The sequence below is a fragment of the Mugil cephalus genome, chromosome 21 (genome assembly GCF_022458985.1).
Source record: "Mugil cephalus isolate CIBA_MC_2020 chromosome 21, CIBA_Mcephalus_1.1, whole genome shotgun sequence".
Taxonomy (NCBI): Eukaryota; Metazoa; Chordata; class Actinopteri; order Mugiliformes; family Mugilidae; genus Mugil; species Mugil cephalus.
The window spans coordinates 1285234-1299663 of record NC_061790.1 but is presented as its reverse complement, the minus strand read 5'-3'; the positions used below and the strand labels follow the sequence as shown (position 1 = coordinate 1299663).

General features: G+C 43.1%; 1 protein-coding gene across 5 annotated transcripts; it reads left to right on the top strand.

Moving 5' to 3' along the window:
- The first annotated feature begins 82 nt into the window (after positions 1–82).
- Positions 83–13474, top strand: bub1 (BUB1 mitotic checkpoint serine/threonine kinase). Of its 5 annotated transcripts, none has more exons than XM_047573274.1 (24): positions 83–249; positions 433–492; positions 1466–1604; positions 1686–1882; positions 2137–2177; positions 2262–2323; positions 2484–2533; positions 2615–2790; positions 4017–4135; positions 4767–5053; positions 5816–5859; positions 5943–6062; positions 6192–6287; positions 6922–7009; positions 7103–7187; positions 7277–7457; positions 7555–7615; positions 7995–8800; positions 8900–9000; positions 9815–9976; positions 10986–11143; positions 11799–11985; positions 12084–12190; positions 13088–13474. In XM_047573274.1, the coding sequence occupies exons 1-24, from the start codon at positions 227–229 to the stop codon at positions 13332–13334; spliced, it is 3597 nt and encodes a 1198-aa protein (XP_047429230.1). In that variant the 5' UTR covers positions 83–226; the 3' UTR covers positions 13335–13474. The 5 variants fall into 5 exon arrangements, with proteins under 5 accessions (XP_047429230.1, XP_047429229.1, XP_047429231.1 ...); XM_047573273.1 differs by having other exon boundaries at positions 4767–5056; XM_047573275.1 differs by lacking the exon at positions 6192–6287 and having other exon boundaries at positions 4767–5056.
- The last annotated feature ends 956 nt before the right edge of the window (positions 13475–14430 follow it).

The window sequence follows — 14430 nt, the reverse complement described above, 5'->3', positions numbered from 1 at the left end:
TACGTACAGGACTGGGCGTGGCTTCCAGGTCCAACGTGAAACGCTATTGGCTGAGCGCGAATTTTCAAATGTACCGGTAGTAGCAGCGTCAGTTCAACAAGCAGCGGTGGTGCATCCAAACTAGAAAAATGTTTTTATGAAGTCAACCGAATCCACCAATCCAAATACATTCGCATATGTGTGTCAACTTTAAGGGCTTTTTTGATTTTTTTAAACTTAAAGCGCAATGGACATCGCTTCGTATTTACAGTAAGTCATAGTTAATTAAACGCTAACTTCTCCTGTTGTTAGCTTCCTGCTAACGGTTAGCTTCCCCGCTTCTCCGCGTTTAATGACTAGTTTATAAAAAAGGACTTAACCGTCTGATATGACACAGATTTCATTTAGTTCGGAATATATTTCTTTAATTATGTTTATCATTATTTATTTCAGATGTTTTGAAAAGAGTCTGAGCTCATACTCAGGACCCGACCCTCTGGAGCCATGGGACAAGTGAGTCCGTTTGTTTAACCGTTTCTTTCACCTATAAGTTGATTTATATGGATTATTTTTTTATGTAATCTACGAAAAGAGCGCATTTCTTGCAGTTAAACAAGCATTATAGTGATAATAGTTATAATGAATGACGAGACGTGAATAGAGAGAATAATGACAGACATTGACATGAAAACAACCTTGGAGTCATAGAAAACAACATAAAACCACGTGTTTAAACAGCTGTTTATTAATTATTGTTGTCACCAAACAATCTATTATGAATTTATATGCTTAATTTGATTATTTTGATTCGCTAAAACAAAGCTGACGGATGGCATCCTGTCAAAATCCACATTTCTTTACCCTCCCATTATTTATCTCTGGGGTCAGTCTGACATTCATCGTTTAACGTCTATGTCATTAACATCATTTTTTATTTTTTATTTTTTTGCTTCATATGTCATGACTCTTTTTTATATATATATATAATTTAATGTGAACATCTGAGTAAAGATAAAATGAAAACAGTGATTTGTTTTCTGTGTCCAGACTCTATGAGCTGTATGAACCATATAAACACTATCAACATTTTATACACATTTGTTGTGGTTGTTTTGGATGATATTGAGGTCACTATAACATATAACTGATCTCCAAAAGCTTTAGGGATATTCATAGTTCACACAAAATATAAAAATAAACAGAAAAATCTTTATTTGTCCCACAATGGGGAAATTGCAGTAATATTGACTCAATGCTCGTTTCTTCTTTTCTTAATTAAAACAAGTCTTTTCTCCCCCTCATACAGGAAAAAGCTTTTACTGCCATTGTGAACTCTATTTTATTGCTTATTTTTTTGAAGACTAGTAAATGTGCCGTTTAGTTGTTGTTTACTTTAGTGTTAGGATAACGTCTTTATTTATCCGTTGTGCCTCTTGGCTTTGACTTGATGCACCGTCAGTGTTTGATCCTGTTTGTAATTGCTCAGGTTTGTGGAGTACCTGGAGCAGAGTCTACCCGAAGGCAGCGCCGGGATGTCGCTGGTGTTCGACAGCCTCGTCCAGAGGTTTCTGAACGTTGAGCGATACGCAGACGACGTCCGATTCGTCAACTACTGCATCAGATGCGTGAGTGTGACTGGAACCGTTCACCGTGACTTGGCTGGTTTGTAGTTTCTTCCTGACTGAGTCCGGCTGTGTCTCCTCCAGGCGAGTTACTATTCGGACCCCGTGGCTCTGTACAGCCACGTCTTCAGTAAAGGCGTCGGCACCAGGACCGCCGCCCTCTACGTGGCCTGGGCCAAGCACTTTGAAGAGAGGGGGAGGAGGGAGGAGGCCGACGCCGTCTACCAGAAAGCTCTGGAGAACCGAGCCCAGCCGGCCGACACGGTTCTCCACGAATACAGGTACGACTACACAAACGCAACACAACAGCATGGCATCGTCTCCTCGGCCTCCTGGACATACTAGACCTGAAGAACTGGATTAGGACGAGATCAGAGTATAGAGAGAGCGGAGAGAAGGATAATAAGAGGAGGAGCAAGATGTACAAAGAGAATGAGGAGTAGGAGTAAAAGGAAGAAGAGCAGCAGCAGGAGGAGAATGAAAAAGAAGACGTTTAATTTACTGAAAACTAAATGTCTCCATCTTTAACCTCCAGACAGTTTCAGTCCAGAACCAGGAGCCAGACTCAGCCACCGGGTAAGAACATTATTTATTATTAAAAGTCATTCATTTAGTTCTTTAATTAACATGTTGATTTATTTATTTTAATCTGGTTTTTAGCTGGAGCTCAGGTCACTCATCTAATCAACCAGACGTCGGCTGCTCAGACATCCCATGACAAGGTGTGTTTGTCCCTCTAATAAATATTTAAATATAAATGAAATAATATGTTCATCTCAGAGCCACTGCTACTAGTAGTAGTAATAATAATAATAATAACAATAATTACATATAAAATAATCAGTTCGTCTCAGATCCACTAACTCTCTGCTCTTGTTTCAGGCGTCTCAGGAGCCTTCGTCCCAACCACCTGCAAATAAAATGACCATAATGTAAGTGAACGCAACACAGTGCTCTGATCAGCCACAACATTATGACCGTACTGAGCAGGATCTGGTCTTTAATGTCCTCAGAGTTTCCCGCTCGGAGACGTCGGGGAGGATCCAGAGCTCCGGGGCCGAGACCGTGTCCTCCTACATGAAGGAGGAGCTGGTCTGTGAAGGGTCAGAGCTGTGTTTTGAGGAGGTGCGAGCGGAGAAGTACTTCCGTAAGATCAGGGAGAAACAGGAGAAGGAGCAGAGGGAGATCAGTGAGTCTGCTTCTCCTATTAATTATTACATTTATTAGTTATTTATTACAGTATCATCATTAACAGTAATTTATTGCACTTATTATTATCTGTTACATTCATTATTCCACAAACACCTTTAAGTTTATTCATTTTTTTCTATTTTCATTATTTCAGTTCAGCTTTCAAGTTTTTTTTTAATTTATTTATCAAGTTTCTTTATCTATGGGATTTATTTATTAATTCATTGGATTTTTATTACTGATTTTGGGATTTATTTATTATTATTGTTGTTTCCTTGACTTGTTTGTTTGTTTGGTTGATTGTGTGTGTGATGCATGTGGAAAAGCTGAATCTGAAACTGAACCCACCACCATCCAGACCGGGGGGCCTAAAACTAGTTTCAGTTTTTAATCAGTTTGATGTGAAGTTGGGGCCGGACTTTTAATATAACAACGCAAACAACTATAAGTAACAACAACTCCAGATATTTTCCGTTTGTTTTAGTGCAGAGAAGAATAAATAAATTAGCATAATGTTTACTTTTAATAAGCTTTAAATAAATCAGTTTTCTTAATTAAAATAAGTGTAATTGTGGCTCATTGTTGTTTAGTCCTGGTCTCAGTGTTGTGTTCTTCTCTGAATAAAACAGTGGATAAATTGGATAGAAGTTATTTTAATTGATAAATATCTTTTTGCTTTGCTGCTTCATGTGCAGATACACTGGCTGCATCAACATGGACAAGAGAATAAAATATAAAGAAAATCAATCAAAATAGACGCAGAAAATGACTCAAGGTTGATACAGTGAAGAACTTAAATAAGCAAATAAAAAGATTAGGAAGAATAATAATAATAAAATATACAACCTCTTTCAGGAGCCTTTAATACTAATTACATTCATGTCTGTGCTACTGTGTTTTTATGGTCTATAAATTGTGTTGTTTATAGCTGCTGTTATAGTTTTATTGTTTAGCTGCCAAACTAAACTATATTTAGTTGTTTTTCACTGGATAATGACAATAAAAACGTGTTATTCTTCTTATTGTTAAGAAGTTGTTTATAGGACAGTTTTCATGTCCACGGCCCACGTTGTTAACTTGTCCTGTCAGAGCTGCACAATCCCCCAAAACAAACAATCTGTTGAGATGAATGGAATCTGTATCTTTGTATTATTATTAATATTGGCCCAGGGTTGTTGGACTTTGTCTCAGGACCATAAAACGTGAACTGTTTTATTCTTTCAGCTGAGAGGACGCTGAGGGAGCAGGAGGAGGGAATCCTGAACATTAAATCCCTGCTGGATAAAATTAACCAGGAGCTGGAGATGTGTGGACAGTTCACCGGACAGACGTCCTCTCAGAAGGTCAGAATGAAAACACATGGTTATTATTTAGTCTTTATCAGAATAATCAGGACAAGATCAGATTTATTGACTGTCGGACCAGAACGCTACAACCAACAACCTCTGGGCTGTGAGGCTAACCACTGCTAATGGATGCTAACACCCACTTAGAGCAGAACGTTACTGGAAACACTGATGGAGAGCATCATCACAACCATTAGCATCGGTATTAGGATCTCTACTAGCATAAGAGCTAGCTTTCTAATAATCATAACCATTAGCATCAGCTTTAGGATCACTTTAACATTACTCACCACTGGCATCACTGCTAGCTTTGCGATAATCAACACCGCTAACATCAGCATTAGGGTCAACACTAGCATCACAGCTAGCCTTGTGATTATCAAAACCATTAGCGTCTGCATTACAATTGCCATTAGCATTTCCACAAGCATCACAGATAGCTTCGCGATAATCATAACCGTTAGCATCTCCACTAGCGTCTCCTGAGGCTTTGGCCACCAACCAACCATCAGACTAAACTCTGGAATAATCCAGACACACATCAGACGCAGAACGTTTCCAGTAACGTCTCTAATTTTATATAAATCTAACAGCACCGTTTATTTCATTCTGATGTTCTGTGTTGCAGCCTCCTGTAGCAGAAGCAGCCAACGCTCTGAATCCTCCTCGGCCCTCAGAGCGACTCAGCAGCCGACGCTCTCTCGGCTTGAGGTTACACACCGAGCCGACTTTCATCCAGCAGCAGAGACCGGACGTATCCCATCATGCCTCTGTCCTGGCGGAGAGGAACCTCCACCTGGTGAAGTCTGCAGAGCCCGTGGAGCAGGATGCCGTCGTCTGGAGACCGGTCGTCGTCCCCGGTGACGGTCTCAGCATCTCAGACCACTTTAAACTACAGGATCAGAACAACACACAGCAGTGAGTAGCTTCAGACCTCAACCTGTCACCTCAGGTTCTCTTTATCTCTTTTCATATCTATAATCCATGATCAATACCTGTCACCCTAGAGCTTAATAAAGTAATCAGAGCATAGACTGTATATAAATATGGACTAAACACGTGGTCACTGGTCAAACTGCTGCTATGTTCCCGGGGAACCAGGTGGCGCCATGTTGTGAGTTTGGAGTGTGGTCAGTATGGTCCAAGGGCGGAGCCACAATATTTATGCCCCGCCCACACTTCCTCCAGACTCGCTCACATTTTCATTTAATCAATACTACACTCTGCTTTACCTCCATCAGCTACAAAAAAATATATATTGGATTATACACTGAACTTATTTTTAAAATTAGTTTTTAAAACTCTCGTGGTCCCACGGGACCTCTTTACAGGGCGGTTGGCATGGCAACTAAAAAACTAAAACAAAACTTATCTAAAAAATTACACTTGAACATTCATCAGCATCATATATTGGCCCTAATCCCGCCCACTAAGATGGAGGGGGTGGAGCTTATGAGCTCTACTTGCTTTGACTTCACTTTAAAGGAGCGGCTCCATATTTATATACAGTCTATGGATCAAACTATTTGGAAAACGAGTAGAAAATGAAGTGCTATCGTACATTATAGTAAATGAGTTTACCCTGCAGGGGGCGGTAGTACGATGATGAGCAGTTCCAGTCCAGATATGTGGATCTGGGTGACAAACCGTCTAATCTTTACTGTCTTTGGTCCTCAGTGACGTCCAGCAAACAGCAGCAGAGCCTGAGGAGAAACTAGACGGTAGGTGGAGTCAGGTGGTTCTCTTTGTCCTTTTTATTTCATTTCTTTTCCCAACCTCCTGTCTTCATGTCTTCCTCCCTCAGTGTCACAGGGAGGCACAGCTAACCTGTCTCACGTCACTCCCAACACTTCACTGGGTTTCGTTCAGGCCACACCGTCACGGGTGCTGCCTTCGCCCACTGTCAACACCCGGGAAGCCTTGGGTGAGCACGACACCTATGTACACCTATATACATACACGTCCTTCCCTTCTAATCACACTTTCAGTTTTGGGTTTTTTTTTGGTGCTCATTGTCTTTTTCCTGATTCCATCCGTCCTGGTGTGGACCCAGGTGTGATCATGGACATGTTCCAGGCCCCAACATTTCTAGAGGAGCCGTTCAGCAACACCTCAGAGAACGAGTTCGACGCCAGATGCTCGAGAAACAGTAAAAATATTCTTGCATTTATGAACTAGGAGTCTGGATCAGTGGTGTCGGACATAACTACCGGCCCGTTGGTTATTATTCTGTCCTGTTACTGGTTCAGAGCCCAAACTGGACTGAATGTGGCCCCTGAACTAAAATAACTTTGACCCGCGTGGTCTAAACCATAGACTGTATATAAATATGGATGCCACATCTCCACCATAGACCATATATAATGACAACTGGTGGTTGCCATGATGTTGCATCCTCTGTCTATAGCATCAAATAATTAAAACAAAGCTTATCCAAAGAACTTGACACTTTCATCAACATTATATGGCCCAAGTCCTGCCCACTAACATGGAGGGGGTGGAGCTTATGACCTTTCCTGCAGCCTCCAGCCACCAGGGGGAGCTCTACTAGCTTTGGCTTCACTTTAGAGGAGCAGCTCCATATTTATTTACAGTCTGTGGTCTAAGTTCTAACTTAATTATTCAAATTGTTCTCAGAAGGATTCATTTAAAGACATTTTATTTACAGTTTCTTGAAGATGTTTCATCCAAGTAGCTTCTTGAAGAAACTCTACAAGTCCAGCTGTGCTTCTTTCAGCTTGTTGTTCTTTTTAGATCTAACATGGTTCTTCTTTCTCCGTCAGTGGGAGGCGTCTCTTCATTAACGAAGCCCCCGACCACAACAACCCCGTTCACCGTCTTCCAGGACGATAACGACAAAGAAAACAGCCGGTAAACATGGAGCTGTGTTTTATAATAACAATAAGAATGATAATAATGATGAGATTTTGAGTAAACATGAAGTGTTCCTATTATTTTGTCCAGCGCTGCTCCGCCTCCTGTGACAGAGAAGCTGAAGCCGAGCAGAGCCCTGGCTGAGATCCCCGCGGTCAAAGCAGACAAACCCAACGTGAGTCTGAGCTCCGAGGTCGTCCTGTAGTTGCAGCCGTCTATTTATCGGAGGATAAAAGTCGAGTTCCTCTGCTCTCCTCTGATCAGGAGACGCCTCCCGGGGACCTGATGCCGGACGAGAGCACCATGTGGGGCGCTCGCTACAACTCCCTCCACTCGCTGGCGGCGTGTCCCAACAGCACCACCGACTTCGCCATGCTCGCCGAGTTCGTCTCCACGCCGTTCACCCACAAGACTCCTCTGGGCGGCAACTTCTTCCAGGACCAAGGTACGAACGACGCCTTCAGTTTATTATTAACTTACTCAGGATTCGTGTTTTCTCCTGAACCCCATCTGACTCTGCGCGATGGTGAATCTGCCTCCAGAGAACAACTGTGGAGACGCAGAGGACGAAGACTTCATCAGACGCCAGAGCAAAAAACTCAGGTAACCGCTCCATCTGCCACGACGCTTTTATTTTGAAAGGAAAATATTTTATTAAATTTATGTACAGTGATGAATCTACAAGACCACACGAGGCTGTTTTTAGCCGTTGTTAGTGTGACATGGGGCTTGTAGTTCCCATGTAACACATGAAAAACCTAAATTACACTGTAACAGCATCTCAACACATGGACAGATACTGATTTAATGCAACAAACACTAACAGAAGCAGGAGCCACCTAATGTTGCTGAACTAAACTAATATTTGGTGCATGTTGCTGTGCAGACACATGTCTCACCGTCCTGGACCAGACCCATGGTTTGGTCTAAATGAAGCAAACGCAGCGTTAAACTGTGTTAATGAACCTGTCGTCTCCTTCAGTCCCATCATAGAACAGAGTCCGTGTGATGAGTCTGCTGTCAGTAAACTGGTGGCGCCGTCCTCCCCCAGAGGGGGGACCATCGTGGGTGAGGGCCTGGCCTCCGCTCACCACTGCCTCACCACCTCCTCCATCACCATGGTGCAGCCTCCCCCCCCCACCGTGCTCTCCTTCAGAGACCAGACCCTGGGCCCCGCCGACTCAGCCTCGGGGGGCTGGGAGGTCTACAAGAGCCCGGAGCAGCCCCCCAGACAGGGCCTGTCTCTGGTCCCGTCCCGGCCCAGGAGCGAGCCGTTTAAGATCAGGGAGGACGTGGAGGACGCCGCCGGCTCGGAACCGGCCCGGGATCAGCTGGGCGACGTCCCCATGAGCCCGGAGTGTGCCCTCAAACCGGACTGGCTGGTCGTCAGGAGCCCCGAGGCCGTCGCAGAGACGGACCTGGACGCCTTCCTGAGCCCCCGTCGGCCCAGGACCCAGGACGTCCCCATGAGTCCGGGGCAGCCGCCCCTCTTCGCCGACGTCCCCATGAGTCCGGGGCAGATGAGCTGTGTGGACGAGCCCATGATGAGTCCGGATAGAGGCCCGAGGCCGAGCTCCGACGTGTCCATGAAGACACCCGGGACGTCTGGGACGACCTCTGGGACGACCTCTGGGACGGGGACGCTCCAGCTGGTGTCAGATCCCTGGGACAATGACCTGATCTCCCATCTACTGTCCACTCTCACCCCTCCCCTCACCTCCCACCCCCGCTGCATCACCTGGCAGTGCTCCCTCCCCAGCATCAGCCCGAAGATGACCATCAGCATGGGTAGGAGGGAGGGGGGCGATACCGTAGCTTAGCTTAGCATTAACAGCTAGCCTGGCTCTCACCTGTTTGAGCTTTAACCTGTGAATGTGTGTCTGACAGGGAAGGCGTCCCTCCGGGTGGACTGTGTCCTCGGGGAGGGGGCGTTCGCCACGGTTTACCAGGCCACCGACCCCACCACCTCAGAGAAGATGGTCCTAAAGGTGAGACAGGCGGTTCATGAAGATCCAGACACGGGTTCACTGGATTTATGAGACAATTAGTACAAACTAAACGAGGAACATTAGCCTCATCATTAGCTTCGCCATTAGCCATTACCTCCCTACCATGTACTGCTAAATGTTGCTAACACACACTTGGAGAAGAGCATTCATGGAAATCTACCTGGTTTAGTTTTAGAGTCTGATATGAGCAGAAACATGCTAGCTGTTAGCATCACCATTAGCATTCATTTGACATCGTGTTGAGCGCTGCCATTAGTGTCGATTTAGCTTCAGTGTCATCATCATTAGCGTCGTCATTTATATTAGCTTCACCTTTAGCATCGCCATTAGCAATGCCAATGCTATGAGGCTCATCATTAGTTTCTCCTTTAGCGTCATCAACGTTGGCATTGCTATTTCGCTTCACCTTTAGCATCGCCAACAGCATTGCCATTAGTATTGCCAAAGCCATTAGCCATTTCCTTCCTACAATGTGATGCTAATCACTGCTAAATGTTGCTAACACCCACTTGGATCGGAAGCATCACCATTAGCATTATTTTAACATTATCTTTAGCGTCGCTGTTAGTGTCGATTTAGCTTCTCCATTAGCTTCACCATTAGCTTTGTCTTTAGCATCTGATGGACTGTCATTAGTATCAGGGCCACTCATCATCATCATCGTCGAGGTTTATACCCAAAAAGCTCCTGGACTTGTAGAGTCCAGAGAAGACGTTTGGTCTGAGTAGCTTCTTCATTTCATTCTTTCTTTGTATTGTTTGTTTTAGTCTTTTTTTCCGTGGCTCTGCTGCAGGTCCAGAAACCGGCAAACCCCTGGGAGTTTTACATCAACACTCAGCTGGACGCTCGGCTTCAGCCCGACGTCCGTCACCTCTACAGCAGCATCCGCTCGGCTCACCTCTTCAGCAACGGCAGCGTCCTGCTGGGAGAGCTGCACAGCTACGGCACCCTGCTGGTCAGCCGCCATGACACCTTCATTCAGGGTTTCACCTCCTTAAACACATGATTACAGCCTTCTGTTGGTCCACATTTACACATGATATGTTATTATTCTTGATGACAGCCAGTCATACTAAATATTATATTATTTAGTATGATATGTAGCATGTCATTATTATTATTATTATTATTAGTTTGATGTGTTAGCGTCAGTGTAAATGTGCCAGACACACACACTGAGGACTTTAAAGCAACAATCATGCAATAGACAGTTAGAGAAACAGACACAGACACAGTTACATTAGAAAAAAACATTTTTGACCAAGAAGCAAAGAGAAGCATCAGATTTAGAAAACTGCTGAGGCTGTGTGAGTACACGACTGATTACTTTTATTCATTCATTTCTTTTGTTATAGATAACGAGAATATGAACTTAGGACACATCTCTTTTCCCATTTAAGATCATTTGCTGAAATGTAAATAAAATGTAAAAAAAAACCTCTCAGATATCTAAAGCTAAAACATTTCTGAGGTTTTTCAGATGCATCAATATAAAAGTTTATCACAAAAGTGAAATAGAAACCGTTTCTTTGGTGTTTTCCCGTCATGTGACCAGTTCAAAACGAATGGAAACGCAGCCAGTGAGATTTTAATGTGATCTGCATATTTCTCCATCATTGTGTCACAGACACAAGATAAACATTCGACGGTGCGATTTATAATCATTGACCCGGAGGATAAACTGTGAATTTTAAGGTCTCTTGTCTCAAAGGAGGGAACGTGTTTCTAGTCTTAGTCTCTGGACCTAAACTATAAATGAGAAATTTCAGGATTTGAACAAAACAACTGACGTTTTATACTTTAAACAACGAACGGAGCAGATAATAATTAACATCAGGGATTTAGACGTGTCGACATGTAACAAACTGCTCTGTTACTGAACAGAGAGAAGTGAAGTTTGTGCTGAGTTCCAGGTCTCTCACTTCACCTGTGTCTAATCTCTGTGTCCTCGCTGCCTCGGTCAGAACGCCGTGAACATCTACAAGAACCTGAGCGACAAAGTGATGCCTCAGCCTCTCGTCATGTACTTCACCGTCTGCCTCCTCCACACGGTGGAGCAGCTTCACGCCATCCACGTCATCCACGCCGACATCAAGCCGGACAACTTCCTGCTGGGAGAGAGGTGACCGAGGCTTTACTCTCATTATCAGTATCATTGTCAGGGCCTGAGCTTCTCAAGTCATTCACAGCAAACGATCAGTGTCACCAGGTGGGAAATTATCCAACCAGAGCCTGAAAAGTATCGTACGTACCTGATTTGACAATAAGACATCACACAGTGGAGCTTATGATGCAGTTTTACCTTCAGATAAACTAAACTAAACTCCTGTATCTAATAGTATCTGGTCTAAGAGTCGTGTGAAGGTGTCAGGTCAGGTCTGCACAGTTAATCTAATTCTAATCATGATAATGATTCTGGCTGCAGTGATGTTTCCATTTAAAATGCTGCATCTGATCATCCAACCACCAGGGGGCGAACGCATGGTTAAGGCTTCATTACGCTGCTTAAATAACAAGGTTATTGTTACTGTTATTGAGTTTTTCTTCCTTTATTATTTATTAACCACGATGGAGTTTTTAGTTTTTGTCTCTGAGTTTAGTAGAAACGTAGAAACAATTTATTAAATATGATTTGAAATCAAGTTTTTGACTTTTTTTTTTTGGTGATTATCTTTTAATATTTAATGTTGTCTCTTAACTTTCACCTAATACAGATATTTACTTATATATATATATACTTGAATAAAACTGATCTTCATCCCTGTCTTTGTGTCCAGGTTCCTGGAGAACCGGTGCTTTGACGTGGACAGCGTGGACAGCGTGGACCACGGCCTCGTCCTCATCGACCTCGGCCAGAGCATCGACATGGAGCTTTTCCCAGAATCCACTGCTTTCACCGCCAAGTGTCTGACGTCGGGCTTCCAGTGCACAGAGATGCTCAGCGGGAAACCGTGGAGCTACCAGGTACCAGTCAGAACCCCGCCGTGAACCTGGGGGGACGTGTGGACGTCTGGACGTGTGGACGGTTAATCCATGTCCTGTGTCTCGCTCCTGGTTTTCAGACCGACTACTTTGGGATCGCGGGGACCGTCTTCTGTTTGCTGTTTGGGACGTACATGCAGGTCACCAGCGAGGACGGCGTGTGGAGGACCAACGGCGTATTCAGACGGTAACAGAGAAACGGCTCCTAAATGAAACGATCACGTGTTTCCTGATGTTACACAACCAAAAAATACATAATATCCACGTTTCTGCAAAATACACTTTAATCTGAGTGAAATATTCAGTTATTCTCCTGAAAACAAACTCGAGACGGTTTAAACATTTAAAAAAAAAGTGACATTAAATATGAAAATGTCCAAAACCTGAAAAGTGTCACAATTGTTTTAAATTGAGTAATTTTGACACATTTTATCAGTACATTTTTATGAATTGGTCTTTTTCCGATTGTATTTTTCTATATCTAATAACTTTAATATATTAATTTATTTTTTTAGTTTAGTTAATCTCACCAGCTTTGTAAAAACCTGACATGTTATTTATATATATATATACACACACACATATAGTACATATAATTTATTAAATATGACTTAAACGTTTTTGACTTTTGTGACGATTAGCATTCAGTATTTAATTTTATTTCTTAACTTTGACCTTTTAGTAACTATCATTTAATAAATACGTTTCATATTTAACGTCATCTCTTAACTGTGACGACGCTTTAACATGATGAACTTCAGTTTTCTGATACTCGGACTCGTCCAGACGTGGTTTTGTAGCTGTAGCTGAACTTATCGTTGCTTCCTGTACCGTGTGAGAAAGCTCCAGAGCCGCGCGGCCCTGAAGGCAGCACGGAGCCGGAGGTTATGATGGTGCTGATGGTTATGATGGTTATGATGGTGATGATGGTGATGATGGTGATGATGGTGCTGATGGTTATGATGGTTATGATGGTGATGATGGTGATGATGGTGATGATGGTTATGATGGTTATGATGGTTATGATGGTTATGATGGTTATGATGGCGGGTGCTGATGTGAAGTGTCTCCGTGTGGCGTTCAGGAACCCTCACAGCGACCTGTGGCTGGACTTCTTCCACTCCCTGCTCAACGTGTCGGACTGCCGGCCTCAGCCGAGCCTCCTGCGCCTCCTGCGCCTCCGCCTGGCCTCCGTCCTGCAGCAGAGCTACGGGGGGAAGCTGGCCTCGCTGAAGAGCCGCCTGGTGGTGCTGCTGCTGGAGAGCCGGAGGGCGCCAAGTACCCCCCCTCCACCGCTCACCCCTGATGATCAGTTTATACCGAGTGTCTGAGCGTCTGGTTACAGTTTGTGTACATTAAAAAAAAAAAAACCTGTTGCATGTAGTTTTTATACGGTTGAGTTTTTCTCAGCTTCTAAACTCAGAGACGTCTGAGTTTCTCTGGTCAACAATAAACTTGGTGTTGATGTGTAGTGGAGTTCGTTCCTGACACCTTTTAGTTCAGTCCGGTTTATTTGCACACATGTTAAAGCTATGAAGAGAGTCCAGAATTCTATATTAAACTTATAAACATACATTATTAATATGATCATTTTGCCTTCAGTATTAAGCTGTTCAAACATCAAACCCACGACCAGAGCTGATCCATGTATGAGGCGTTTACTTGTCTCAGTGGAGCAGAATTACACAAGAATATATACGAGAAACAATATCAAGTTTGGATGAACAAACAAAAAGAAAAAAACAGCAATATGGAGGAAAATAGAAATAAAAAGTCATTCTGTATATATGTGTATATATTAAATGAACCAGGAATAATAATAATAATAATAACCTACAGTCATTGGTGTTGATCTTATTTAACCCTCCGTCGTTCCTCTGGTTTATGGAGCAGCAGCATCTTTATGAACCAATCAGAGCTCAGGACTCAGGATGATGCAACGTGTCATTTTCTTCTGGTTTCACTGATTAAAGTCATTATAGGATTCAACACATTTTACAAAGAAAAAGAAACAATGTAAATTCAATGCAAACATCCAGTCAAACCGTTTCAAGGTTTGATCAATATAAACTTCATCATCTTCATCATCACTGACGTTAAAATCCAGGAAAAAGAAACAGTTTTCATTCAGCTTCCATAGACAAACCAGTCTGTGTCGACCTCCCTGAAAAACAAGAGAGTTCACTGTCATCTTCATCATCTTCATCATCATCATCATCATCACCATCATCATCATCTTCATCATCATCATCATCTTCATCATCATCACCATCACCATCATCATCACCATCATCATCATCACCATCATCATCACCATCATCATCACCATCATCTTCATCATCATCATCATCATCATCATCACCATCATCATCACCATCATCTTCATCACCATCATCATCACCATCATCTTCATCATCACCATCATCA